Source organism: Oncorhynchus tshawytscha, linkage group LG31 (genome assembly GCF_018296145.1).
Source record: "Oncorhynchus tshawytscha isolate Ot180627B linkage group LG31, Otsh_v2.0, whole genome shotgun sequence".
NCBI classification, from domain to species: domain Eukaryota; kingdom Metazoa; phylum Chordata; class Actinopteri; order Salmoniformes; family Salmonidae; genus Oncorhynchus; species Oncorhynchus tshawytscha.
The window spans coordinates 22899866-22925822 of record NC_056459.1 but is presented as its reverse complement, the minus strand read 5'-3'; the positions used below and the strand labels follow the sequence as shown (position 1 = coordinate 22925822).

The window sequence follows — 25957 nt, the reverse complement described above, 5'->3', positions numbered from 1 at the left end:
AGTAACACAGAGACCAGTCAGTCAGTAACACAGGAATCATTCAGTCAGAAACGCAGGGACCAGTCAGTCAGTAACGCAGGAACCAGTCAGTTAGTAACAGAGACCAGTCAGTCAGTAACACAGGGACCAGTCAGTCAGTGTAACAGAGAAAACAGAGACCAGTCAGTCAGTAAGAGAGAGAGATAGAGACTCACTGGCACAACACACACTGGGTTTTGTCCCAAATGGCACCCTATTCCCTGGTCAAAATAGTGCACTATTTAGGGCAGGGGCAGTCAACTCTTACCCTATGAGGACCGGAGCCTGCTGGTTTTCTATTCTATCTGATCATTAATTGCACCCACCTGGTGTCCCAGGTCTAAATCAGTCCCTGACTAGAGGGGAATCCCCCACCTGTTGTCCCAGGTCTAAATCAGTCCCTGACTAGAGGGGAATCACCCACCTGGTGTCCCAGGTCTAAATTAGTCCCTGACTAGAGGGGAATCACCCACCTGGTGTCCCAGGTCAAAATCAGTCCCAGGTCTAAAATCAGTCTCAGTCACAGGCTGAGGCAAACTGGAATTAGGCACACTAACCAGACGACCTATTAGAATAGAACTGCACTATTCAAACTGGAATTAGGCACACTAACCAGACGACCTATTAGAATAGAACTGCACTATTCAAACTGGAAACATAAACAACTGACTCTGTCCACACACAAAGCATTATGAGTGCTAGGACCACATATGGTGAGGTGGGAAAACATAAGAGGAAAACGCATACACAAACACACACACACACATCCAGTCTCCCGGAGCGAGATGCACAGCCCCCTGCAGTGATCTGTCATTTAGCCTAGCATGTAGGTTTCTCTGCATGCTCTTCCTCTACATATGAAAGCTCTGAACACAGCCCCTAACATCTACAAACATGAATTATACATAAAACCTCCTCTGACTGGGGAAACACGCGGGCCCACATAGTCCATGACTTCCCAGCCAGTCAGGACGCTGCTGTGGAAAAAACAGCCTATTAGAGGGCTGCTGTGGAGAGGACTGTCGAATCAGAATTTCTTTCTCATTAGGTCAGGCTTTTTGTGCCTTTCCCTAGCAATTATATCCACTGGCTCTGTGCTTTCTGATTATCAGTGGACTACGTCATTACATTGATCTGTAGTTGGATGTTGAGTAGACATACATGTAAGGTTGAAGTTTCCCCTAGGTACAGATCGGGGATCAGCTTCCTCTCCCCAAATCCTAGTTAGGAAAATGCTAAACTGACCCAAGATCAGCATCTAGGGGCAACTTCACCCTACTCTGATATCTGTCAGTGGGAAGGGACGCTAAGGATTCAGTTACTCCACATAGTGAAATCATCTTTGTCTGTCGCCCTGTCTGTGTCTCAGACTTTGTCTGTCGCCCTGTCTGTGTCTCAGACTTTGTCTGTCGTCCTGTCTGTGTCTCAGACTTTGTCTGTCGTCCTGTCTGTGTCTCAGACTTTGTCTGTCGTCCTGTCTGTGTCTCAGACTTTGTCTGTCGTCCTGTCTGTGTCTCAGACTTTGTCTGTCGTCCTGTCTGTGTCTCAGACTTTGTCTGTCGTCCTGTCTGTGTCTCAGACTGTCTGTCGCCCTGTCTGTGTCTCAGACTTTTGGCACTGCCATTTTATAAATCAGATTCATTGCAGCTCAATCTCATTCACTCTTCACCTCTGAAAAGCACCCAAATGAGCTCTTTCAAAGGCTACATACTGTAGATAAATCTCTGCGATGGCTTGTATCAAATGTTCCTGGACACAGAGTATAGAGTGGCAGGACCCACTGAGATGGGAGTGGAATCCAAATAGAAATGGAAACGTACTTCATTATTGAAGCGTGAAATATTGAACCAAATTATATGGAGGACTCAAGAATGAATTATACATGACTTTTCTCCCCTTCTATACAGTTACTGTATTGTAGATTACATTAGGTAAAGCTGTACATTGAGTGCACTACTTTTGACCAAGGGCCCTATGTAGGAAATCTGGAACCAACCTGGAACCATATGAGATTATGGTTATACCCTGCATTATACCCTGAAGAAGACAGCTTGGCTGTCGAAATATTGGTAATTGGTAATTAAATGTTTGCATCTGAGCTCTTAGAGTGTGCGGCTCTCTTTTATTTTCAAACCATATGAGATGCAGCCTAACACCTTCTCTCATAAATGTTTCCTCTGCATTAATGAATGTAATATTCATTCTTGTTAAGACCCTGTTTATATAAGCTGGTCTAATTTGAGTGAGTGCCCTTACAGAAGGTAAATGTTACACGGGTCTTTCTTTCCAGCACATTGCAATCCTAAGGTTTGAACAACCCCACGTCCCAAACATCTGACGCTTACCGTCTAAAAGCTAAAACCATTTCCCCTCCCTCATTTCTCCAATAACAATGACCCTTTCACATGATCAATATCAGCTCGATACATGCCACTGTCCGGTTCTTCAGAGACCAAGCTGGCGGCATGAAATGATTTTCAATGCCGCTAGATGCTAAATTCCTTAAAATACAGTGACAGGACAAACAATGTCCTTCATTACTAGGACTTTATCCATAAGCAGTTAAGGAGTGCTTTAATAGCACTGAACATACACTCTCTCTCTAGTCTGATGCACTATAAGACCGTAATGGAGGATTCACTCAGAATACCATTTGTAGACAAATTCGATTTTAATGCAGATTTTCAACCTGAGGGGAACCGTACGCAGGTGTGCTGTGCCAATAGCCGACATTATATGAACAAATGGATAAAGGATGGAAATGAGCGAGGGTGGAGGGACGTTTTATTAAATTAGTATTAACTAGCGTGTTTCCTTTCTTCCACAGTCATATTGTCTCTTGTTCCCTTTGTTTTCGTCTGTTTTTGGACTGGGTAAAGGATGGGGCATGAGGACATCCATGTCATGAATATTAGCAGCTATTTCCTTTATTTCCTATTTCCTTTCTGCCTCAATGTTTTTGTCTTCTTTTAATGAAGGATTGGGGACATCTAGACAGCGATATCACTGACTGCTGTGTCCTTCTCAAGCAGTTCCATCTTTTCCTATTGAGAGGACCATCACGCACGGTAGCCTGGCGGGTAGGATCGAATCCCCGAGCTGACTAGGTAAAAACCTGTTGCTCTGCCTCTGAGAAAGGCAGTTAACCCACTGTTCACCGGGAGCCGATGACGTTGATTAAGGCAGCTGATTCAGAGGGGTTGGGTTAAATGTGGAAGACACGTTTCAGTATTTATTTAACCTTTATTGAACTAGTCAGTTAAGAACAAATTCTTATTTACAATGACGGCCAACACCGGACAACGCTGGGCCAATTGTGAGCCCCCTCTGGGACTCCCAATCACGGCTGGTTGTGATACAGCCTGGAATCGAACTAGGGTCTGTAGTGATGCCTCTAGCACTGGGATGAAGTGCCTTAGACCGATGCGCCACTCGGGATGTATTCAGCTGTACAATTGACGAGGTATCCCCCTTTCCCATCCTCTCTCTCTCTCACACACACACACACACACACACACACACACACACACACACACACACACACACACACACACACACACACACACACACACACACACACAGTAGACTCACAGGATGGGGCGGGACTGGAAGTCTTCTTGGTTCATCCTCTCAGACTGGCGTATCTTCAGGATCTCAGTGTAACTCAGGTTCTGCAGGCGACTCTTCAACTGGTCCAGGGAATTAGGCTTCTGTGTCAGCGCTCGCATGATCTGATCCCTCACCACCTGCATCACCTGGGAGGAGAAGAAAGAGGGGGATTTAGAGGAGTGGAGAGGTGGAAAGACCTTGGATGTCTGGATAGGAGGTAGAGAGAGAAGGAAATCTAGGTTACACATATGGGGCTGGTTTCCCAGACACAGATTTATTTTAGACCTGGTTTAGAAAGCATTCTCAATGGAGGTTCTTAATTAAAATAGATTTTTTGGACTAGGATGAATCTCTGTTTAGGAAACCGTCCCATGATGTGATGGAAAGATGCCATTTTATGAAGGCACTTTGGATGGAATATTTGTATTTGTATTACTTGCACACAGCTATTAGAATATATATCAAAGATGTCTCAGATCACTTTTTGGAGCTCTCATGCAAACATCCCACCTCAAAACGTATCTGCTCTACAGGATGTTTGCAGAGCTCAGGAGAATAGCAGGAGCGGAGCGGGAGAGACACGATGTGAGAAGGGGAGGAAGTGAACGCCTGCGGCAGAAAGCCAGACGAACAAGCAAATGATCAGCATATCAAAGAACCTGTCAGTCTGGGACGACACGGGCTGCTGTCATGCTCCAAAGGCCTCGTCTGTGTCCCAAAAGGCACCATATTCCATATATAGTGCACTACTTTTGAACAGAGCCCAATGGGCCCTGGTCAAAAGTAGTTCACTACATAGGGAAGGCAGCCGCTGTTTGCTCTGACTGTAGGAGCAGTGCGATCAGCGCTCACAGAATTAGAGCTCAAATCTTCGAGCGAGCCAGGTACACTAAACATGCACATTTATTAAACTGGAATTTAACAGGAGACAATTCCATCATTGATATCTAGATGACCACAGATCACACCAATAACATGAACTCCTCTGTGACCCATGTCGCAGACACTGATCCCTCGCTTCCGGATGAGCTAAACACCTCCTCCGCTTCGAGGAAAAAGTGCTGCCAACACGGACCCCCTCAGCTCAATAGGACTGTTCTCATTCTCTGTGGCTGACATGAGCACGTCATTTAAGCGTGTTAACCCTAATGAGGTTGCCGGCCCAGACGGAATCCAAGTCATGTCCTCAGAGCATGTGCAGACCAGCTGGCTGGAGTGTTTACGGACATATTCAATCTCCCCATACACCAGTCTGTTGTACCCACTTGCTTCAAGATTTCCACCAATGTTCCTGTACAAGAAAGTGAAGGTAACTGAACTAAATGACTATCGCCCCGTAGCACTCACTTCTGTCATCATGAAGTGCTTTGAGAGGCTAGTTAAGGACCATATAACCTCCACCTTACCCAACACCCTAGACCCACTACAATTCACATACCGCCCCAACAGATTCATGGACAACGCAATCTCCATTGCACTCCACACCGCCCTATCCAACCTGGACAAGAGAAATACCTTTGTAAGAATGCTGGTCTTCAGCTACAGCTCAGTGTTTAACACCATAGTGCACTCCAAGCACATCACTAGCTCAAGGCCCTGAGTCTAAAGCCCTCCCTCCATAAGTCCTGGACTTCCTGATGGGATGACCCCAAATGGTGAAGGTAGGCAACACCACCTCCGACACGCTGATCCTCAACACGGGGGCCCCACAGAGGTACGTGCTCAGCCCCCTCATGTACTCCCTGTTCACCCATGACTGTGAAGGAAAATAACCTCTTCCTCAACTAAACGAAGGAGCTGATCATGGACTACAGGAGCTAGTAGCGAGAGCATGCCCCCATCCACATCGACGGGGCCGCAGTGGAGAGTTTACAAAAGTCCTCGGCGTGCACATCACTGACGACCTGAAATGGTCCCTTCACACAGACAGTGTTGTGAAGAAGGCGCAACAACATCAGGAGGCTGAAGAAATTAGTCTTGGCCCTTAAAACCCTCACAAACTTCTACAGATGCACTATTGAGAGCATCCTGTCGGGCTGTATCACCGCCTGGTACGGCAACTGCACCGCCTGGTACGGCAACTGCACCGCCCGCATCCTCAGGGATCTCCAGAGGGTGGTGAGGTCTACCTGACGCATTATCGGGAGCACACTGCCTGCCCTTCAGGACAACTACAGCACCCGGTGTCACAGGAAGCCCCCAAAAAAATCAATAACCTCAGCCATGGCCACTTCAGCCCACTAAAAAGAGGAAACAATATAGGTGCATCAAAGCTGAGACTAAAAGACAGAAGCTGTTTATCAAACTCCAGGCCATCAGAATGTTAAATAGTCACCACTAGCCTGCCTCCACCGAGTACCCTGCCTTGAACTTTGGTCACGGGTACTAGCTGGCTACCACCCTAAAGTCATTGGACACTGGTCACTTTAGTACTGTTTCCATACTGTTTCACCCACTTTACATGTACAGTTGGAAGTTAACTTACATTACAGACATTTAATCCTAGTAAAAATTCCCTGTCTTAGGTCAGTTAAGATCACCACTTTATTTTAAGAATGTGAAATTATTTATTTCAGGTTTTATTGCATCACATTCCCAGTGGGTCAGAGGTTTACATACACTCAATTAGTATTTGGTAGCATTGCCTTTAAATGGTTTAACTTGGGTCAAATATTTCAAGTAGCCTTCTTCCTGACAGAGCTGGTGTAACTGAGTCAGGTTTGTAGGCCTCCTTGCTCGCACAGGATTTTTCAGTTCTGCCCACACATTTTCTATAAGATTGAGGTCTGTAATGGCTTTGTAATTGCCACTCCAACACCTTAACGTTGTTCTCCTTAAGCCATTTTGCCACAACTTTGGAAGTATGCTTTGGGTCATTGTCCATTTGGAAGACCCATTTTAGACCAAGCTTTAACTTCCTGACTGATGTCTTGAGATATTGCTTCAATATATCCACAAAATTTTCCACCCTCATGATGCCATCTATTTTGTGAAGTGCACCAGTCCCTCTTGCAGCAAAGCACCCCCACAACATAATGCTGCCACCCCCGTGCTTCACGGTTGGGATGGTGTTCTTTGGCTTGCAAGCCTCCTCCTTTTTCCTCCAAACATAACAATGGTCATTATTGCCAAACAGTTCTATTTTTGTTTCATCAGACCAGAGGACATTTCTCCAAAAATTACAATCTTTGTCCCCATGTGCAGTTGCAAACCGTGGCTTTTTTATGGCGGTTTTGGTGCAGTGGCATCTTCCTTGCTGAGCGGCTTTTTAGGTTATGCCGATATAGGACTCATTTTACTGTAGATATAGATACTTTTGTACCCGTTTCCTGCAGCATCGTCACAAGGTCCTTTGCTGTTTTTCTGGGATTGATTTGCACTTTTCGCACCAAAGTACGTTCATCTCTAGGAGACAGAACACGTCTCCTTCCTGAGCGGTATGACAGCTGTGTGGTCTCATGGTGTTTATACTTGCGTACTATTGTTTGTACAGATGAACGTGGTACCTTCAGGCGTTTGGAAATTGCTTTTGATTTTCCCATGATGTCAAACAAGAGGCACTGAGTTTGAAGGTAGGCCTTGAAATGCATCCACAGGTACACCTCCAACTGACTCAAATGATGTCAATTAGCCTATCAGAAGCTTCCATGACATCACTTTCTGGAATTTTCCAAGCTGTTTAAAGGCACAGTCAACTTAGTGTATGTAAACTTCTGACCCACTGGAATTGTGATACAGTGAATTATAAGTGAAATAATCTGTCTGTAAACAATTGTTGGAAAGATTACTTGTGTCATGCACAAAGTAGATGTCCTAACCAACTTGCCAAAACTATAGTTTGTTGACAAGAAATTTGTGGAGTGGTTGAAAAACGAGTTTTAATGACTCCAACCTAAGTGTATGTAAACTTCTGACTTCAACTGTGTATACTGTATTTTAGTCATGGCTCATCCTATATAACTACTGCTGTACACACTTTTTCCATTCATATCGTGTCCATACTGTCTATACACACACACCATCATATATGAACTCAGCAAAAAAAAGAAACGTTGCTTATTCAGGACCCTGTCTTTCAAAGATAATTCGTAAAAATCCAAATAACTTCACATCTCTGAATTGTAAAGGATTTAAACACTGTTTCCTATGCTTGTACAATGAACCATAAACAATTAATGAACATGCACCTGTGGAATGGCAGTTAAGACACTAACGGCTTACAGAAGGTACAGCTAACGGCTTACAGAAAACTTAGGACACTAAAGAGGCCTTTCTACTGACTCTGAAAAACACCAAAAGAAAGATGCCCAGGGTCCCTGCTCACCTGCGTGAACATGCCTTAGGCATGCTGCAAGAAGGCATGAGGACTGCAGATGTGGCCAGGGCAATAAATTGCAATGTCCGTACTGACTCTAAGTCAGCGCTACAGGGAGACAGGACGGACAGCGGATCGTCCTCGCAGTGGCAGACCACATGTAACAACACCTACACAGGATCGGTACATCCGAACAGCACACCTGCGGGACAGGTATAGGATGGCAACAACAACTGCCCGAGTTACACCAGGAATGCACAATCCCTCCATCAGTCCTCAGACTGTCCGCAAATAGGTTGAGAGAAGCTGGACTGAGGGCTTGCAGGTCTGTTGTAAGGCAGATCCTTACCAGACATCACCGGCAACAACATCGCCTATGGGCACAAACTCACCGTCGCTGGACCAGACAGGACTGGCAAAAAGTGCTCTTCACTGACCAGTCACGGATTCACGTTTATCGTCAAAGGAATGAGCGTTACAGTCCCATTGAGCACGTCTGGGACCTGTTGGATCGGAGGGTGAGGGCAAGGGCAATTCCCCACAGAAATGCCCGGGAACTTGCAGGTGCCTTGGTGGAAGAGTGGGGTAACATCTCACAGCAAGAACTGGCAAATCTGGTGCAGTACTTGAGGAGGAGATGCACTGCAGTACTTAATGCAGCTGGTGGCCACACCAGATACTGACTGTTACTTTTGATTTTGACCCCCCCTTTGTTCAGGGACACGTTATTCCATTTCTGTTAGACACATGTCTGTGGAACTTGTTCAGTTTATGTCTCAGTTGTTGAATCTTGTTATGTTCACGCAAATATTTACACATGTTAAATTTGCTGAAAATAAATGCAGTTAACAGTGAGAGGACGTTTCTTTTTTGATGAGTTTACACATGGGGGCTTGAGTCTCTATTCAATCGCCAAGTGTGAGGCAGGAACAGTATTAGGGAGTCTCTAAAAGCTGAGTATCTACAGTGTTTTCAGAAAGTATGTATTCACACCCCTTGACTTTTTCCACATTTATTTGTATTACAGCCTGAATTTAAAATGGATTAAAAGTAGGATTTTGTGTCACTGGCCTACACACAATAACCCATAATGTCAAAGTGGAATTTTATTTTTAGAACATTTTACAAATTCATAAAAAATGAAAACCTGGGTCTCCCGAGTGGCGCAGTGATCTTAGGCACTGCATCGCAGTGCACGCTGTGCCACTAGAGATTCTGGGTTCGAGTCCAGGCTCTGTCGCAGCAGGCCGCAACCGGGAGACCCATGGGGTGGCGCACAATTGGCCCAGCGTAGTCCGGCTAAGGGGAGGGTTTGGCCGGCAGGGATATCCTTGTCCCATCACACACTAACGACTCCTGTGGCAGGCCGGGCGCAGTGCACGCTGACACGGTCGCCAGTTGCACCGTGTTTCCTCCAACACATTGGTGCGGCTGGCTTCCAGGTTAAGCGGGCGTTGTGTCAAGAAGCAGTGTGGCTTTGCTGGATTGTGTTTTGGAAGACGCACAGCTCTCGACCGTCGCCTGTCCGATGAGACAAGACTGTAACTTCAAATTGAATACCATGAAATTGGGGAAAAAAAGTGTTAATTTTTTTTTTTTTTTACAAAAAATGAAAAGCTGAAATGTCTTGAGTCAATAATTATTCAACCCCTTTGTTATGGCCATCCTGTACAGAATAAAAATATTCCAAAACATGCATCCTGTTTGCATTAACGCACTAAAGTAAAAACTGCAAAAAAATGTGGAAAAGAAATTAACTTTATGTCCTGACCACAAAGCATTATGTTAGGGGCAAATCAAAAACAACACATTACTGAGTACCATATTTTCAAGCATGGTGCTGGCTGCAGCATGTTATGGGTGTGCTTGTCATCGGCAAGGACTTTTTAAAATTTAAAATAAACGGAAAAGAACTAAGCAAACTAAGCAAAATCCTAGAGGAAAACCTTGTTCAGTCTGCTTTTCAACAGACACTGGGAGACAAATTCAGCTTTCAGCAGGACAATAACCTAAAACACAAGACCAAATATACACTGGAGTTGCTTAACAAGACGAAATTTAATGTTTGAGTGGCCTAGTTGAACTTTAGACTTATATCGTCTTGAAAATCTATGCCAAGACTTGAAAATGGCTGTCTAGCAATGATCAAGAACCAACCTGACAGAGCTTGAATTTGAAAATGAATAATGTGCAAATATTGTACAATCCAGGTGTGTAAAGCTCATAGAGATTTAGATTATTCAAAGTAGCCAACCTTTGCCTTGATGACAACTTTGCACACTCTTGGTATTCTCTCAACCAGCTTCACCTGGAATGCTTTTCCAACAGTCCTGAATGAGTTCCCACATATGCTAAGCACTTGTTCGCTGTTTTCCTTCACTCTGTGGTCCAACTCATCCCAAACCATCTCAGGTCGGGCGATTGTGGAGGCCAGGTCATCTGATGCAGCACTGATGTCTTCACGATTATTCTACAACGTAGAAAATAGTAAAAATAAAGTAAAAGCCTGGAATCAACTATGGAATGTGTCCAAACATATATATACAGTACCAGTCAAAAGTTTGGACACATCTACTCATTCCAGGGTTTTTCTTTATTTTTACTATATTCTACATTGTAGAATAATAGTGAAGACATAAAAACTATGAAATAACCAATATGGAATCATGTAGTAACCAAAAAAGTGTTAAACCAATCAGAATATATTTTCGATTTTTAAAAGTTGCCACCCTTTGCCTTCATGACAGCTTTGCACACTCTTGGCATTTTCTCAACCAGCTTCATGAGATAGTCACCTGGAATGCATTTCAATTAACAGGTGTGCCTTGTTAAAAGTTCATTTGTGGAATTTCTTTCCTTCTTAATGTGTTTGAGCAAATCAGTTGTGTTGTGACTAAGGTAGGAAGCCTTCAAATAAAAGAACACCTTCCCTACAGTCAAATTGAGGATGTTCAGTGATGTTTTGGGGTTGCTTTCCTACCTCTGGCACTGGGTGCCTTGAACGTGTGCATGGCATCATGAAACCAGGAGAATACCAAGGCATTTTGAAGAGCAATGTTGGACCCAGTGTCAGCAGGACAATGACCTCAAACATACTTCAAAAAGCGCCCAGGAATGGTTCAAGACAAAACACTGGACTGTTCTGAGGTGGCCACCAATGAGTCAAGATCTAAATCCCATTGAAAACATGTGGTGAGATCTGAAAACAACAGTTAGGAGAAGGCACCCTTCTAATCTGGGAGAACTGGAGCAGTTTGACCAAGAGGAGGGGCCAAACTGCCAGTACAGAGGTGCAGGAAGCTTTGCAGTTACTTTGACCAAAGGCTGTGCTACAAAATATTAAGTCTAGGGTGTCAATCACAACCGGAGACCGCGTGTAACCACGGCAGCCCAGGACCTCCACATCCGGCTTCATTACCTGCGGGATTGTCTGAGACCAGCCACTCGGATGCTGATGAAACTGGGTTTGCACAACCTGTCAGAAACCGTCTTAGGGAAACGCATCTGCGTGCTCGTTGTCCTCACCAGGGTTTTGACCTGACTGCAGTTCGGCGTCGTAACCGACTTCAGTGGGCAAATGTCTCAAGACTTAAAAATCCTTCTTTAACCAGTCTCCTCCCCTTCATCTACACTGATTGAAGTGGATTTAATAAGTGACATCAATAAGGGATCATAGCTTTCACCTCAATTCACCTGATCAGTCCATGTTAAGGAAAGAGCAGGTGTCCTTAATGTTTTGTGTAGTCAGTGTATATACAGTATATTTACATTCTTCACTCTGACATGGATTAATTGATTTATTTTGGGATTATGTGATTGCTAGGTATTATTACTACACTGGAGCTAGACACACAAACATTTCACTGCACCTTCAATAACATCTGCAGATCTGTGTATGTCACCAATAAACTTTGATTTCATTTTGGTGATCACATTAGAAACATACTATAAGTGATAGAGGGGACAAATATGTATATTTAGATGGGTGGGGTGGGTTCCTTCCTTAGTGAATGAACAGGGTGTTGTAGGTGCTCTCTCTAACAGGCTGATGGTTAATTCAGCTACCCTCTAAATCTCTCTTTAACAGGCTGATAGTTAAATATGTTAACCTCTCTTCCTCTCTCTCTCCTTCTAACAGGCTAATGGTTAATTACTGTATGTTACCCTCTCATTCTCTCTCTCTAACAGGCTGATGGTTAATTATGTTACCCTCTCTTCCTCTCTCTCTCCTACTAACAGGCTGATGGTTAATTATGTTACTCTCTCTTCCTCTCTCTCTCTTAATAACAGGATGATGGTTAATTGTGTTACCCTCTCTTCCTCTCTCTCTCTTAATAACAGGCTGATGGTTAATTATGTTACCCTCTCTTCCTCTCTCTCTCCTACTAACAGGCTGATGGTTAATTATGTTACCCTCTCTTCCTCTCTCTCTCTCCTACTAACAGGCTGATGGTTAATTCTATTACCCTCTCTTCCTCTCTCTCTCTCTCCTACTAACAGGCTGATGGTTAATTATGTTACCCTCTCTTCCTCTCTCTCTCCTACTAACAGGCTGATGGTTAATTATGTTACCCTCTCTTCCTCTCTCTCTCCTACTAACAGGCTGATGGTTAATTATGTTACCCTCTCTTCCTCTCTCTCTCCTACTAACAGGCTGATGGTTAATTATGTTACCCTCTCTTCCTCTCTCTCTCTCCTACTAACAGGCTGATGGTTAATTCTATTACCCTCTCTTCCTCTCTCTCTCCTACTAACAGGCTGATGGTTAATTATGTTACCCTCTCTTCCTCTCTCTCTCCTACTAACAGGCTGATGGTTAATTATGTTACCCTCTCTTCCTCTCTCTCTCTCCTACTAACAGGCTGATGGTTAATTATGTTACCCTCTCTTCCTCTCTCTCTCCTACTAACAGGCTGATGGTTAATTATGTTACCCTCTCTTCCTCTCTTAATAACAGGCTGATGGTTAATTATGTTACCCTCTCTTCCTCTCTCTCTCCTACTAACAGGCTGATGGTTAATTATGTTACCCTCTCTTCCTCTCTCTCTCTTAATAACAGGCTGATGGTTAATTATGTTACCCTCTCTTCCTCTCTCTCTCCTACTAACAGGCTGATGGTTAATTATGTTACCCTCTCTTCCTCTCTCTCTCTTAATAACAGGCTGATGGTTAATTATGTTACTCTCTCTTCCTCTCTCTCTCCTACTAACAGGCTGATGGTTAATTATGTTACCCTCTCTTCCTCTCTCTCTCTTAATAACAGGCTGATGGTTAATTATGTTACCCTCTCTTCCTCTCTCTCTCCTACTAACAGGCTGATGGTTAATTATGTTACCCTCTCTTCCTCTCTCTCTCTTAATAACAGGCTGATGGTTAATTATGTTACCCTCTCTTCCTCTCTCTCTCCTACTAACAGGCTGATGGTTAATTATGTTACCCTCTCTTCCTCTCTCTCCTACTAACAGGCTGATGGTTAATTCTATTACCCTCTCTTCCTCTCTCTCTCCTACTAACAGGCTGATGGTTAATTATGTGACCCTCTCTTCCTCTCCTAACAGAGTCTTAGCACCTCCTCCTGTTAACAGGATCATGAATAAAGTCTGAACAAGTCTTCCCACCACGTATCAACACTGCAGTAATGAAGAATGATCCACACAAAGAGGGAGAAAAAGAGAGAGAAGAGAGAGCCAGGGGAAGGATTTACAGTGTGTGTCTGTGTGTGTGTGTGTGTGTGTGTGTGTGTGTGTGTGTGTGTGTGTGTGTGTGTGTGTGTGTGTGTGTGTGTGTGTGTGTGTGTGTGTGTGTATGTCTGTCTGTCTGTCTTTCTTTCTGTGTGTGTGTGTGTGTGTATGTCTGTCTGTCTGTCTGTCTGTCTGTCTTTCTGGGTGTGTGTGTGTGTGTATGTCTGTCTGTCTGTCTTTCTTTCTGGGTGTCTGTCTTTCTTTCTTTCTTTCTGTCTGTCTGTCTGTCTGTCTGTCTGTCTGTCTGTCTGTCTGTCTGTCTGTCTGTCTGTCTGTCTGTCTGTCTGTCTGTCTGTCTGTCTGTCTGTCTGTCTGTCTGTCTGTCTGTCTGTCTGTCTGTCTGTCTGTCTGTCTGTCTGTCTGTCTGTCTGGTGTGTGTGTGTCTGTCTGTTTGTCTGTCTGTCTTTCTCTCTGGGTGTGTGTGTGTGTGTGTCTGTCTGTCTTTCTTTCTGGGTGTGTGTGTGTGTGTGTGTCTGTCTGTCTGTCTTTCTTTCTGGGTGTGTGTGTGTCTGTCTGTCTTTCTGGGTGTGTGTGTGTCTGTCTGTCTTTCTTTCTGGGTGTGTGTGTGTCTGTCTGTTTGTCTGTCTGTCTTTCTTTCTGGGTGTGTGTGTGTCTGTCTGTTTGTCTGTCTGTCTTTCTTTCTGGGTGTGTTTGTGTGTGTCTGTCTGTCTTTCTTTCTGGGTGTGTGTGTGTGTGTGTCTGTCTGTCTGTCTTTCTTTCTGGGTGTGTGTGTGTCTGTCTGTCTGTCTTTCTTTCTGGGTGTGTGTGTGTGTGTCTGTCTGTCTTTCTTTCTGGGTGTGTGTGTGTGTGTGTCTGTCTGTCTGTCTTTCTTTCTGGGTGTGTGTGTGTCTGTCTGTCTTTCTTTCTGGGTGTGTGTGTGTCTGTCTGTCTTTCTTTCTGGGTGTGTGTGTGTCTGTCTGTCTTTCTTTCTGGGTGTGTGTGTGTGTGTGTCTGTCTGTCTTTCTTTCTGGGTGTGTGTGTGTGTGTGTCTGTCTGTCTGTCTGTCTTTCTGGGTGTGTGTGTGTCTGTCTGTCTGTCTTTCTTTCTGGGTGTGTGTGTGTGTGTCTGTCTGTCTTTCTTTCTGGGTGTGTGTGTGTGTGTGTCTGTCTGTCTGTCTTTCTTTCTGGGTGTGTGTGTGTCTGTCTGTCTTTCTTTCTGGGTGTGTGTGTGTCTGTCTGTCTGTCTTTCTTTCTGGGTGTGTGTGTGTGTGTGTCTGTCTGTCTTTCTTTCTGGGTGTGTGTGTGTGTGTGTCTGTCTGTCTTTCTTTCTGGGTGTGTGTGTGTCTGTCTGTCTTTCTTTCTGGGTGTGTGTGTGTCTGTCTGTCTTTCTTTCTGGGTGTGTGTGTGTGTGTGTCTGTCTGTCTTTCTTTCTGGGTGTGTGTGTGTGTGTGTCTGTCTGTCTGTCTGTCTTTCTGGGTGTGTGTGTGTCTGTCTGTCTGTCTTTCTTTCTGGGTGTGTGTGTGTGTGTCTGTCTGTCTTTCTTTCTGGGTGTGTGTGTGTGTGTGTCTGTCTGTCTGTCTTTCTTTCTGGGTGTGTGTGTGTCTGTCTGTCTTTCTTTCTGGGTGTGTGTGTGTCTGTCTGTCTGTCTTTCTTTCTGGGTGTGTGTGTGTGTGTGTCTGTCTGTCTTTCTTTCTGGGTGTGTGTGTGTCTGTCTGTCTGTCTTTCTTTCTGGGTGTGTGTGTGTGTGTGTCTGTCTGTCTTTCTTTCTGGGTGTGTGTGTGTGTGTGTCTGTCTGTCTGTCTTTCTTTCTGGGTGTGTGTGTGTCTGTCTGTCTGTCTTTCTTTCTGGGTGTGTGTGTGTGTGTCTGTCTGTCTTTCTTTCTGGGTGTGTGTGTGTGTGTGTCTGTCTGTCTGTCTTTCTTTCTGGGTGTGTGTGTGTCTGTCTGTCTTTCTTTCTGGGTGTGTGTGTGTCTGTCTGTCTTTCTTTCTGGGTGTGTGTGTGTCTGTCTGTCTTTCTTTCTGGGTGTGTGTATGTCTGTCTGTCTTTCTTTCTGGGTGTGTGTGTGTGTGTATGTCTGTCTGTCTTTCTTTCTGGGTGTGTGTGTGTGTGTATGTCTGTCTGTCTTTCTTTCTGGGTGTGTGTGTGTGTATGTCTGTCTGTCTTTCTTTCTGGGTGTGTGTGTGTGTGTATGTCTGTCTGTCTTTCTTTCTGGGTGTGTGTGTGTATGTCTGTCTGTCTTTCTTTCTGGGTGTGTGTGTGTGTGTATGTCTGTCTGTCTTTCTTTCTGGGTGTGTGTATGTCTGTCTGTCTTTCTTGGTGTGTGTGTGTGTGTGTGTGTGTGTGTGTGTGTGTGTGTGTCTGTCTGTCTGTCTGTCTGTCTGTCTGTCTGTGTGTGTGTTTTGTGCGTGAATAGAGGTGATTATAGTGCAGGAATCTGACCTGAAAAGCTTAGTGATATCTAGTCAGATGAAGACAGAGCCCTCGCCAGAGGAGAGAAATACAACATGAAGGGAAGTGAAGAGAAGACAGCACAACAGGACCCCAAAACCTCCAAACAAAGGCTTTAACTGTTGTTTTTAGATAATAGTCTCAAAAAACTAACAGTAGCTCACAGAGTAAGGAGTGGAAACGGCCCTGCTTCAAATCCACAATTTGGGCATCCATGCTGGCTGTGAGTGAGTGCTACAAAGAGGAATTAAAGGAATTAACCCATTTATAATTCCAGATTCAATAAACCGGGTGGCATCACCGAACCCCCAACCAAAAAAATACATTATTTTCCAGTTGATTACACTCTTTAATCCAGATTTATCTTCTGGGATGCAAAGATGTTCTGCCGCGGTAATCACAGCACTCTGTGTAAAACTTGGCATAACAATGACCTTGGAAAACAAACAAAAGACAGGGTGGGGAAATAGCCAGATAATAACTGCACTGTCATGTTTTCAGAGAGAGTAGGACTGGGTAGTTATCTGGAGCAGCGAACGTCTCAACTGTTACCACTGTAGCAGCATTACGTAGCCTTTTGCCGTTTTCATGCTTTATATATTCCATTTAGCACAAACGTTTATCCAAAGCGACTTAGTCATGCGTGCATACACTTTACGTATGGCTGGCCCGGGGAATTGAACCCAAAACCCAAGCTTTACCAACGGAGCCATTGAGAGCTACAGCCAGTATGTTTGGCTATACTTTCCCCTACCCCCTTCTACTTAGTAGACACCATCCATCCGGGTCATGTTCTTTTGGACATTTAAAAAAACAAAAAATGGAAAGTACAACCTGAACTTGTCCAATAAGAACACCGATTTTCATAATTTGCTGCAAAGCGTTTTATTACAGTGTCCCTGAACTCTTCCCACATCAAGCTCTGTAATTTGTTGTTCGTCTCGCCGTACATATTATTGTTCATCCTTGTTCTCCTCAGAGGCCAGATGACCCCCATAAAGCAGAGGGGATTAGAGTGTGTCTGGGGGCTGGGGGATGACACAGCCTCCCTGGCTCTCCCCGGGGACACTCAGAAGCCTGTCACTAATCATGGTGAATGACCCTTTCCCTTAACACCCCACCCACCAACCAGTCTACAGGGGGAGAGAGACAGCCAAAGAGATAATAAAGTGACATCCTTCCCTAAGTCCTTATTTCATATCCTAGTGGAAGTATTAAACCCATCTCCTCTACCTTTCAGCCTTCAGGGGAAAGAAACCTGGGATAAAACCTAAATGACTGTTGAATCCCATTCTCTCTCCTCCCTGGAGGAACACTGCCTATGGTATCCCATGTATGATGGGAGGATACATATGAGACACCAATGTCTCCTGTTTGTTTCCTGAAGAGAAGATTTATGTCCAGGAGGAAGGGGGAGAGACCACTGTCATAAGGACAAATTTACACCTCTCCGTGATGGCTTTGCCATCTCAGCATTTCCCTCAGGTCTGGGTCTAAGTTGATTGGCCTCCTCCAAGACAGGCAGGCAGGCAGAGGGAGGGCTGCATAATGATTATAGGTTTGAATATTCATCCCATTTAATACGAAGCACCTTGACAGAGGTGAACCTGACAGAGTTCAGGGTCCTGTTCATTAGACACAAATTAAAGAAGACTTACTGAATCAGGGATGAACTACCTGGTCTTGTCCAATCAGAAAGGGTCTGTTTTGTTTTCTGTTGCAAAACGTTTTGAAACATTTCTGCCCTAATGAACACAACCCATTTATGAAGATGCACATTATCATTCCCATTCAGACTTAATCCCTCTCTTTCGGCAAAAATTACAACAAAAGAGAGAGAGAGAAAACAAGTCTTTGCTTTGTAATCTTAGAGTTCAGAAAATGATCAGAAATTAATTTGCATTAAATCAACCACATAACCAACGACTTATCAATCCTGATGAATAGTTGTGTCACTGGCATATGTCTTGCTTAGTTCATTCCCTGTACATTGTTCCTCATCCAACCCCACTGTTCTAACAAGCTGGAGTACTGGGCCTGTATTCATAAAGTGCCTCAGAGTAGGACTGCTGATCTAGGATCAGGTCTGTCCTGTCTATGTAATCATATTCAATATAATCTAAAAGGCAAAACTGATCCAAGATCAGCACTCCTACTCTAAGATTCTATACGAATATGGGCCTTGATGGCACTTCTGGTTCCTTTAGTGTAAAGGCATAGGAATCGTGCTCAGTGCAGCAGTCTCTCTCTCTCTCTTTCCTCCCCCCAGAGACCTGTTAGTTGTTCCTAGCAGAGAGACTCTCTATCTGCCACACCATGTCAATGCATCACGGTGTGTGTGTGGGTCTCTCCAGAGAGATCCTTCCTTACGCTTCAACGAGATTCTGTTTACTGCTGCTGTTGCTGCATGATGTTGGCATTTTGAGAGGGAGGCATCGTGGAAACAATGGTTTTATGTGCTTTACTGTTTCATACACACACACAGATAGACACAGACCCACACAACAGCTTAACACACAGTCTTGACAAAAAGCACGAGCTAACGTGATGGTACAATGCATCAAACTGTTGTTTATACAACGTGTCAGAGTTTTCATTACATTTGTCCTAGACTCCTAAAATAAAATAAACCATTGAATATTCACATAACTATAGTACATTCATTAATTCCTTTAGTGATTTTCTGCTGTACAGTAATAGTATGACACAAATGTGTTAGAGGTAAATGAAGGTACAGCAGTCGGGTGATAATGGCAGCTTTTTGCTGTTCTCCAAATAACATTTTAGAGTTTTTAAATTGTATGGAAATGCAGTAAATGAGCTTCAACTTTCTAATCACACAGCTGCTGTAGCTTCACTCACCTCAAACCCTGTCATTTGGCCATACCCTAAGTTCAGCTGAAATGACGCCTCTGTTTGGGACACATCCTTTGTTAGGAAGATGAGGTGAACTCAGGAGAAACATCATGACCTGAGACGTGACTGGTGTTCTGTAACCAGCAGATTCTGTCAGTGTCAGGCAGCATAACCACACACACACACACACACACACACACACACACACACACACACACACACACACACACACACACACACACACACACACACACACACACACACACACACACACACACACACACACACACACACACACACACACACACACACACACACACACACACACACACACACACAAACGCGCAATCTGGAAGACACAGCTGATGCTACACACACAACAAAGAAACACACACCTATAGAAGGTAAAGTTAGTCTCTCTCTCACACACACAGATTCACCTCTTCAAGGAGAAGAAAATATCAATCTTCTTTACCACAACTTTTAGGACCCTTTGTTACAAAGCATCTGGGCTCATGGATGTAACACTGCAGTCCTAGTCTGCATCACAAATGATGCACTACTTTTGACAAGGGCTCATATGGCTGTGGTCAAAAGTAGTGCACAGAATAGGGAATAGGGTGCCATTTGGGAAGAGCAGTGTCGGTTGCAGATATCTATGCACGCTAAGGGCAATTACTACACACAAAACCAGTGTAGTTCTGCTCATTCATGACCACTGTGGGGATGTACAGCTAACTCTATCCTTCCCATGTTAGACAACCCAGCCTTCTGATTCAATCTATATCAGCATCTTCATCCATCTAAATGTCCTCCTCTGTCTGTCATATTGCTATGTGCCACCAGACATCACATCCAAACCCACAACATGACATCTAAATGTCTGTCTCCATCTCTGTTCAAATAGTTCGCTGCTGATTGCTGCTTGATTACCCCAGACGTTATTTGTGTGCACAGCATTGGCCTTCTCAGCGTGTGGCGAGGCTGCCTGCTCTGACAGATGAGAGATGCCCCCCTAAGGCCACAGTGTACAGCATAGCTCCCTCTCCCCTACCTCGTTCCCCTCCATCCTCCCCATATCTGCAAGGGGGAGGGGTTGAGCCGCCCCCCCCCAAAACTAGTGACCGAAGCGACTTTGAGCGTAGTATGATTGTCGGTGTCAGGTGCACCTGTTCCAGTATCTCAGAACATCCAGTCTCCAGGGCTTTTCACGCACGACAGTGTCTAGGTTTTACCGAGAATGGTGCGACAAAAAAACATCCACTCAGCGGCATTCCTGTGGGCAAAAACAGCTTATTGATGAGAGGCTGAAGAAGAATGGCAAGAATTGTGCAAGCTAACGGACGGGCCACACACAGGCTATTACAGCAGACGACCACACCGGGTTCCACTCCTATCAGCTAAAAACAAGAATAAGCGGCTCCAGTGGGCACACGGTCACCAACACTGGACAATTGAGGAGTGGAAAACAATCGCCTCGTCCAACAAAATTCCGGTTCTGGTTGCGTCGTGCTGATGGCAGAGTCAGGATATGACGTAAGCAGTCTGATGTCAACAGTACAGGCTGGTGGCAGTGTTGTAATGGTGTGGGGCTTGTTTTCCTGGCACATGTTAAGTCCCTTGATACTAATTGAGCAATGTTTCCATAACCCCAAAACTTCAGACTGTTCTGGAGGCAAAGGGGTGTCCAGCCTGGTACTAGATGGGTGTACCTAATAAACCACCACTACACATCTCTGAGACATCCTCTAGCCTAAGCTAAACTACCTCCCTCTGTTGGGGATATGGAGCCCAATTCAACATCAGCTAAACTACCTCCCTCTGTTGGGGATATGGAGCCCAATTCAACATCAGCTAAACTACCTCCCTCTGTTGGGGAAATGGAGCCCAATTCAACATCAGCTAAACTACCTCCCTCTGTTGGGGATATGGAGCCCAATTCAACATCAGCTAAACTACCTCCCTCTGTTGGGGATATGGAGCCCAATTCAACATCAGCTAAACTACCTCCCTCTGTTGGGGATATGGAGCCTAATTCAACATCATCTAAACTACCTCCCTCTGTTGGGGATATGGAGCCTAATTCAACATCAGCTAAACTACCTCCCTCTGTTGGGGATATGGAGCCCAATTCAACATCAGCTAAACTACCTCCCTCTGTTGGGGATATGGAGCCCAATTCAACATCAGCTAAACTACCTCCCTCTGTTGGGGATATGGAGCCTAATTCAACATCATCTAAACTACCTCCCTCTGTTGGGGATATGGAGCCTAATTCAACATCAGCTAAACTACCTCCCTCTGTTGGGGATATGGAGCCCAATTCAACATCAGCTAAACTACCTCCCTCTGTTGGGGATATGGAGCCCAATTCAACATCAGCTAAACTACCTCCCTCTGTTGGGGATATGGAGCCCAATTCAACATCAGCTAAACTACCTCCCTCTGTTGGGGAAATGTAGCCCAATTCAACATCAGCTAAACTACCTCCCTCTGTTGGGGAAATGGAGCCCAATTCAACATCAGCTAAACTACCTCCCTCTGTTGGGGATATGGAGCCCAATTCAACATCAGCTAAACTACCTCCCTCTGTTGGGGAAATGTAGCCCAATTCAACATCAGCTAAACTACCTCCCTCTGTTGGGGAAATGGAGCCCAATTCAACATCAGCTAAACTACCTCCCTCTGTTGGGGAAATGTAGCCCAATTCAACATTAGGCTACACATGACAATGCAATATGTATCAAAATAAGTTGCTGAACCCGGACATTGTTAGCCAGGCTTAGGTACTAAATGTCATTGGAATCTACTCAGTGGACAAGAGAGGCCACATCATAACATGCTTGCACAGCAGCAGGGAGACAATAGGTCGAGGAGGAGGCTTGCCTGCAGCCCAGCACCAGTAATAATCGAGGCCTGTGAGGATTTCTACTTGGATAATCCAACAATCCAAATGTGAATCTTCTAGACCAGTGGTTCCCAAACTTTTTATAGTCCTGTACCCTTTCAAACATTCAACCTCCAGCTGTGTACCTCTAGCACCAGGGTCAGCGCACTCTCAAATGTTTTTTTGCCATAATTGTAAGCCTGCCACACACACACTATACTATTAAACATAAGAATGAGTGTGACTTTTTGTCAAAATCCGGCTCGTGGGAAGTGACAACGAGCTCTTTTAGGACCAGGGCACAAATAATAATATAATAATAATCAATAATTTTGCTCTTTATTTAGCCATCTTACATATAAAACTGTATTGCCAGCAGCATACCACCCTGCATACCACTGCTGGCTTGCTTCTGAAGCTAAGCAGGGTTGGTACTGATCAGTTCCTGGATGGGAGACCAGATGCTGCTGGAAGTGGTGTTGGAGGGCCAGTAGGAGGCACTCTTTCCTCTGGTCTAAAAAAATATCCCAATGCCCCAGGGCAGTGATTGGGGACAATACCCTGTGTAGGGTGCAGTATTTCGGATGGTACGTTAAACGGGTGTTCTGACTCTCTGAGGTCATTAAAGATCCCATGGCACTTATCGTAAGAGTAGGGGGGTTAACCCCGGTGTCCTGGCTAAATTCCCATTCTGGCCCTCAAACCATCACGGTCATCTAATAATCCTCAGTTTACAATTGACTCATTCAACCCCCTCCTCTGTAACTATTGGTTGTTGCTGCAAATGAGAATGTGTTCTCAGTCAACTTACCTGGTAAAATAACGAATAAATAAATTTGCTCATCGAAAATTGTGAAAAACTCACCACAGGTTAATGAAAAGGGTGTGCTTGAAAGGATGCACATAACTCTGCAATGTTGTATTGGAGAGAGTCTCAGTCTTAAATCATTTCCCACACACAGTCTGTGCTTGTAATTAGTTTTCATGCTAGTGAGGGCAGAGAATAAACTGTCACATACAGCTGAAGTCGGAAGTTTACATACACTTAGGTTGGAGTCATTAAAACTTGTTTTTCAACCACTCCACAAATGTCTTGTTCACAAACTATAGTTTTGACAAGTTGGTTAGGACATCTACTTTGTGCATGACACAAGTCATTTATCCAACAATTGTTTACAGACAGATTATTTAACTTATCATTCACTGTATCACAATTCCAGTGGGTCAGAAGTTACATACACTAAGTTGACTTGCTTGGAAAATTCCTGAAAATGATGTCATGGCTTTAGAAGCTTCTGATAGGATAATTGACATAATTTGAGTCAATTAGAGGTGTACTTGTGGATGTATTTCAAGGCCTACCTTCAAACTCAGTGCCTCTTGCACGACATCATGGAAAAATCAAAAGAAATCAGCCAAGACCTCAGAAAAAAATGGTAGACCTCCACAAGTCTGGTTCATCCTTGGGAGCAATTTCCAAAGGCCTGAAGGTGCCACGTTCATCTGTACAAACAATAGTATGCAAGTATAAACACCATGGAACCACGTATCCGTCATACTGCTCAGGAAGGAGATGCGTTCTGTCTCCTAGAGATGAACCTACGTTGATGCGAAAAGTGCAAATCAATCCCAGAACAACAGCAAAGGACCTTGTGAAGATGCTGGAGGAAACAGGAACAAAAGTATATATATCCACAGTAAAACAAGTCCTATATCAACATAACCTGAAAGGCCACTCAGCATGGAAGAAGCCACTGCTCCAAAACTGCCATAAAAAAAGCCAGACACGGTTTGTAACTGCACATGGGGACAAATATCAGACTTTTTGGAGAAATGTCCTCTGGTCTGATGAAACAAAAATAGAACTGTTTGGCCATAATGACCATCGTTATGTTTGGAGGACAAAAGGGGAGGTTTGCAAGCCGAAGAACACCATCCCAACCGTGAAGTACGGAGGTGGCAGCATCATGTTGTGGGGGTGCTTTGCTGCAGGAGGGACTGGTGCACTTCACAAAATAGATGGCTTTATGAGGATGGAAAATTATGTGGATATATTGAAGCAACATCTCAAGACATCAGTGAGGAAGTTAAAGCTTGTTCGGAAATGGGTCTTCCAAATGGACAATGACCCCAAGCATACTTCCAAAGTTGTGGCAAAATGGCTTAAAGGACAACAAAGTCAAGGTATTGGAGTGGCCATCACAAAGCCCTGACCTCAATCCTATAGACAATTTGTGGGCAGAACTGAAACAGCGTGTACGAGCAAGGAGGCCTACAAACCTGACTCAGTAACAGCAGCTCTGTCAGGAGGAATGGGACAAAATTCACCCAACTTATTGTCGGAAGCTTGTGGAAGGCTACCCAAAATGTTTACCCCAAGTTAAATCATTTAAAGGCAATGCTACCAAATACTAATTGAGTGTATGTAAACTTCTGACCCACTGGGAATGTGAAGAAAGAAATAAAAGCTGAAATTATACATTCTCCCTACTATTATTCTGTCATTTCACATTCTTAAAATGAAGTGAGGATTGACCACAAGTTCTCAATGGGATTAAGGTCTGGGCAGTTTCCTGGCCATGGACCCAAAATATCAATGTTTTGTCCCCCCGAGCCACTTAGTTATCACTTTTGCCTTATGGCAAGGTGCTCCATCATGCTGGAAAAGGCATTGTTCATCACCAAACTGTTCCTGGATGGTTGGGAGAAGTTGCACTCGGAGGATGTGTTGGTACCATTCTTTATTCATGGCTGTGTTCTTAGGCAGAATTGGGAGTGAGCCCACTCCCTTGGCTGAGAATCAACCCCACACATGAATGGTCTCAGGATGCTTTACTGTGGCATGACACAGGACTGATGGTAGCGCTCACCTTGTCTTTTTCAGACAAGCTTTTTTCCAGATGCCTCAAACAATCAGAAAGGGGATTCATCAGAGAAAATGACTTTACCCCAGTCCTCAGCAGTCCAATCCCTGTACCTTTTGCAGAATATCAGTCTGTCCCTGATGTTTTCCTGGAGAGAAGTGGCTTCTTTGTTGCCCTTCTTGACACCAGGCCATCCTCCAAAAGTCTTTGCCTCACTGTGCGTGCAGATGCACTCACACCTGCCTGCTGCCATTCCTGAGCAAGCTCTGTACTGGTGGTGCCCCGATCCCGCAGCTGAATCAACTTTAGGAGATGACCCTGGCGCTTGCTGGACTTTCTTGGGCGCCCTTCTTCACAACAATTGAACCGCTCTCCTTGAAGTTCTTGATGATCCGATAAATGGTTGATTTAGGTGCAATCTTACTGGCAGCAATATCCTTGCCTGTGAAGCCCTTTTTGTGCAAAGCAATGATGATGGCACGTGTTTCCTTGCAGGTAACCATTGTTGACAGAGGAAGAACAATGATTCCAAGCACCACCCTCCTTATGAAGCTTCCAGTCTGTTATTCAAATTCAATCAGCATGACAGAGTGATCTCCAGCCCTGTCCTCGTCAACACTCACACCTGTGTTAACGAGAGAATCACTGACATGATGTCAGCTGGCCCTTTTGTGGCAGGGCTGAAATGCAGTGGAAATGTTTTTTTGGGGATTCAGTTAATTTGCATGGCAAAGAGGGACTTTGCAATTAATTACAATTCATCTGATCACTCTTCATAACATTCTGGAGTATATGCAGATTGCCATCATAGAAACTAAGGCAGCAGACTGTGAAAATGTATATTTGTGTCATTCTCAAAACTTTTGGCCACGACTGTACATATACCAACACATCTTGATCACCAAAGTCCATTTGATGTCACAAAGCTGTCCAGTACTTTAAAAATGATCCTCTCCTGTTCTGGGTTTCAGTAGTTTGCAGAAGAGGATGTCTTCCTTAATTGACCCCCCATAAACGTAACGGACATATACCAGGAGCTGTGCCAGGCCCGCCACGTCTGTTGACTCATCCAGCTGTAACACATAGAATTCACTGGCTTGTATGCGAAGCAGTAATTGTTTCAAAACATCTCCTGCCACGTCACTGATGCATCGTGAAACAGTGTTGTTTGATGAAGTCATTGTCTATAGTTTTTATGGCCTTCTCCCCCAGAATTGTCCCAGCCATATCCGTGGCAGCAGGAAGAATTAAGTCCTCCACAATAGTATGGGGCTTGCCTG

General features: G+C 44.5%; 1 protein-coding gene across 6 annotated transcripts in view; it reads right to left on the bottom strand.

Annotated features, from left to right (window-relative positions):
- Window positions 1–25957, bottom strand: part of LOC112229503 (engulfment and cell motility protein 1-like) — a 224269-nt gene that overhangs the window by 21270 nt on the left and 177042 nt on the right. For all 6 annotated transcript variants that reach the window (XM_042310106.1, XM_042310110.1, XM_042310107.1 and 3 more), the window contains one exon: window positions 3610–3773. In XM_042310106.1, the coding sequence (XP_042166040.1) occupies window positions 3610–3773 (164 nt within the window). The remainder of the gene's footprint in view (window positions 1–3609; window positions 3774–25957) is intronic.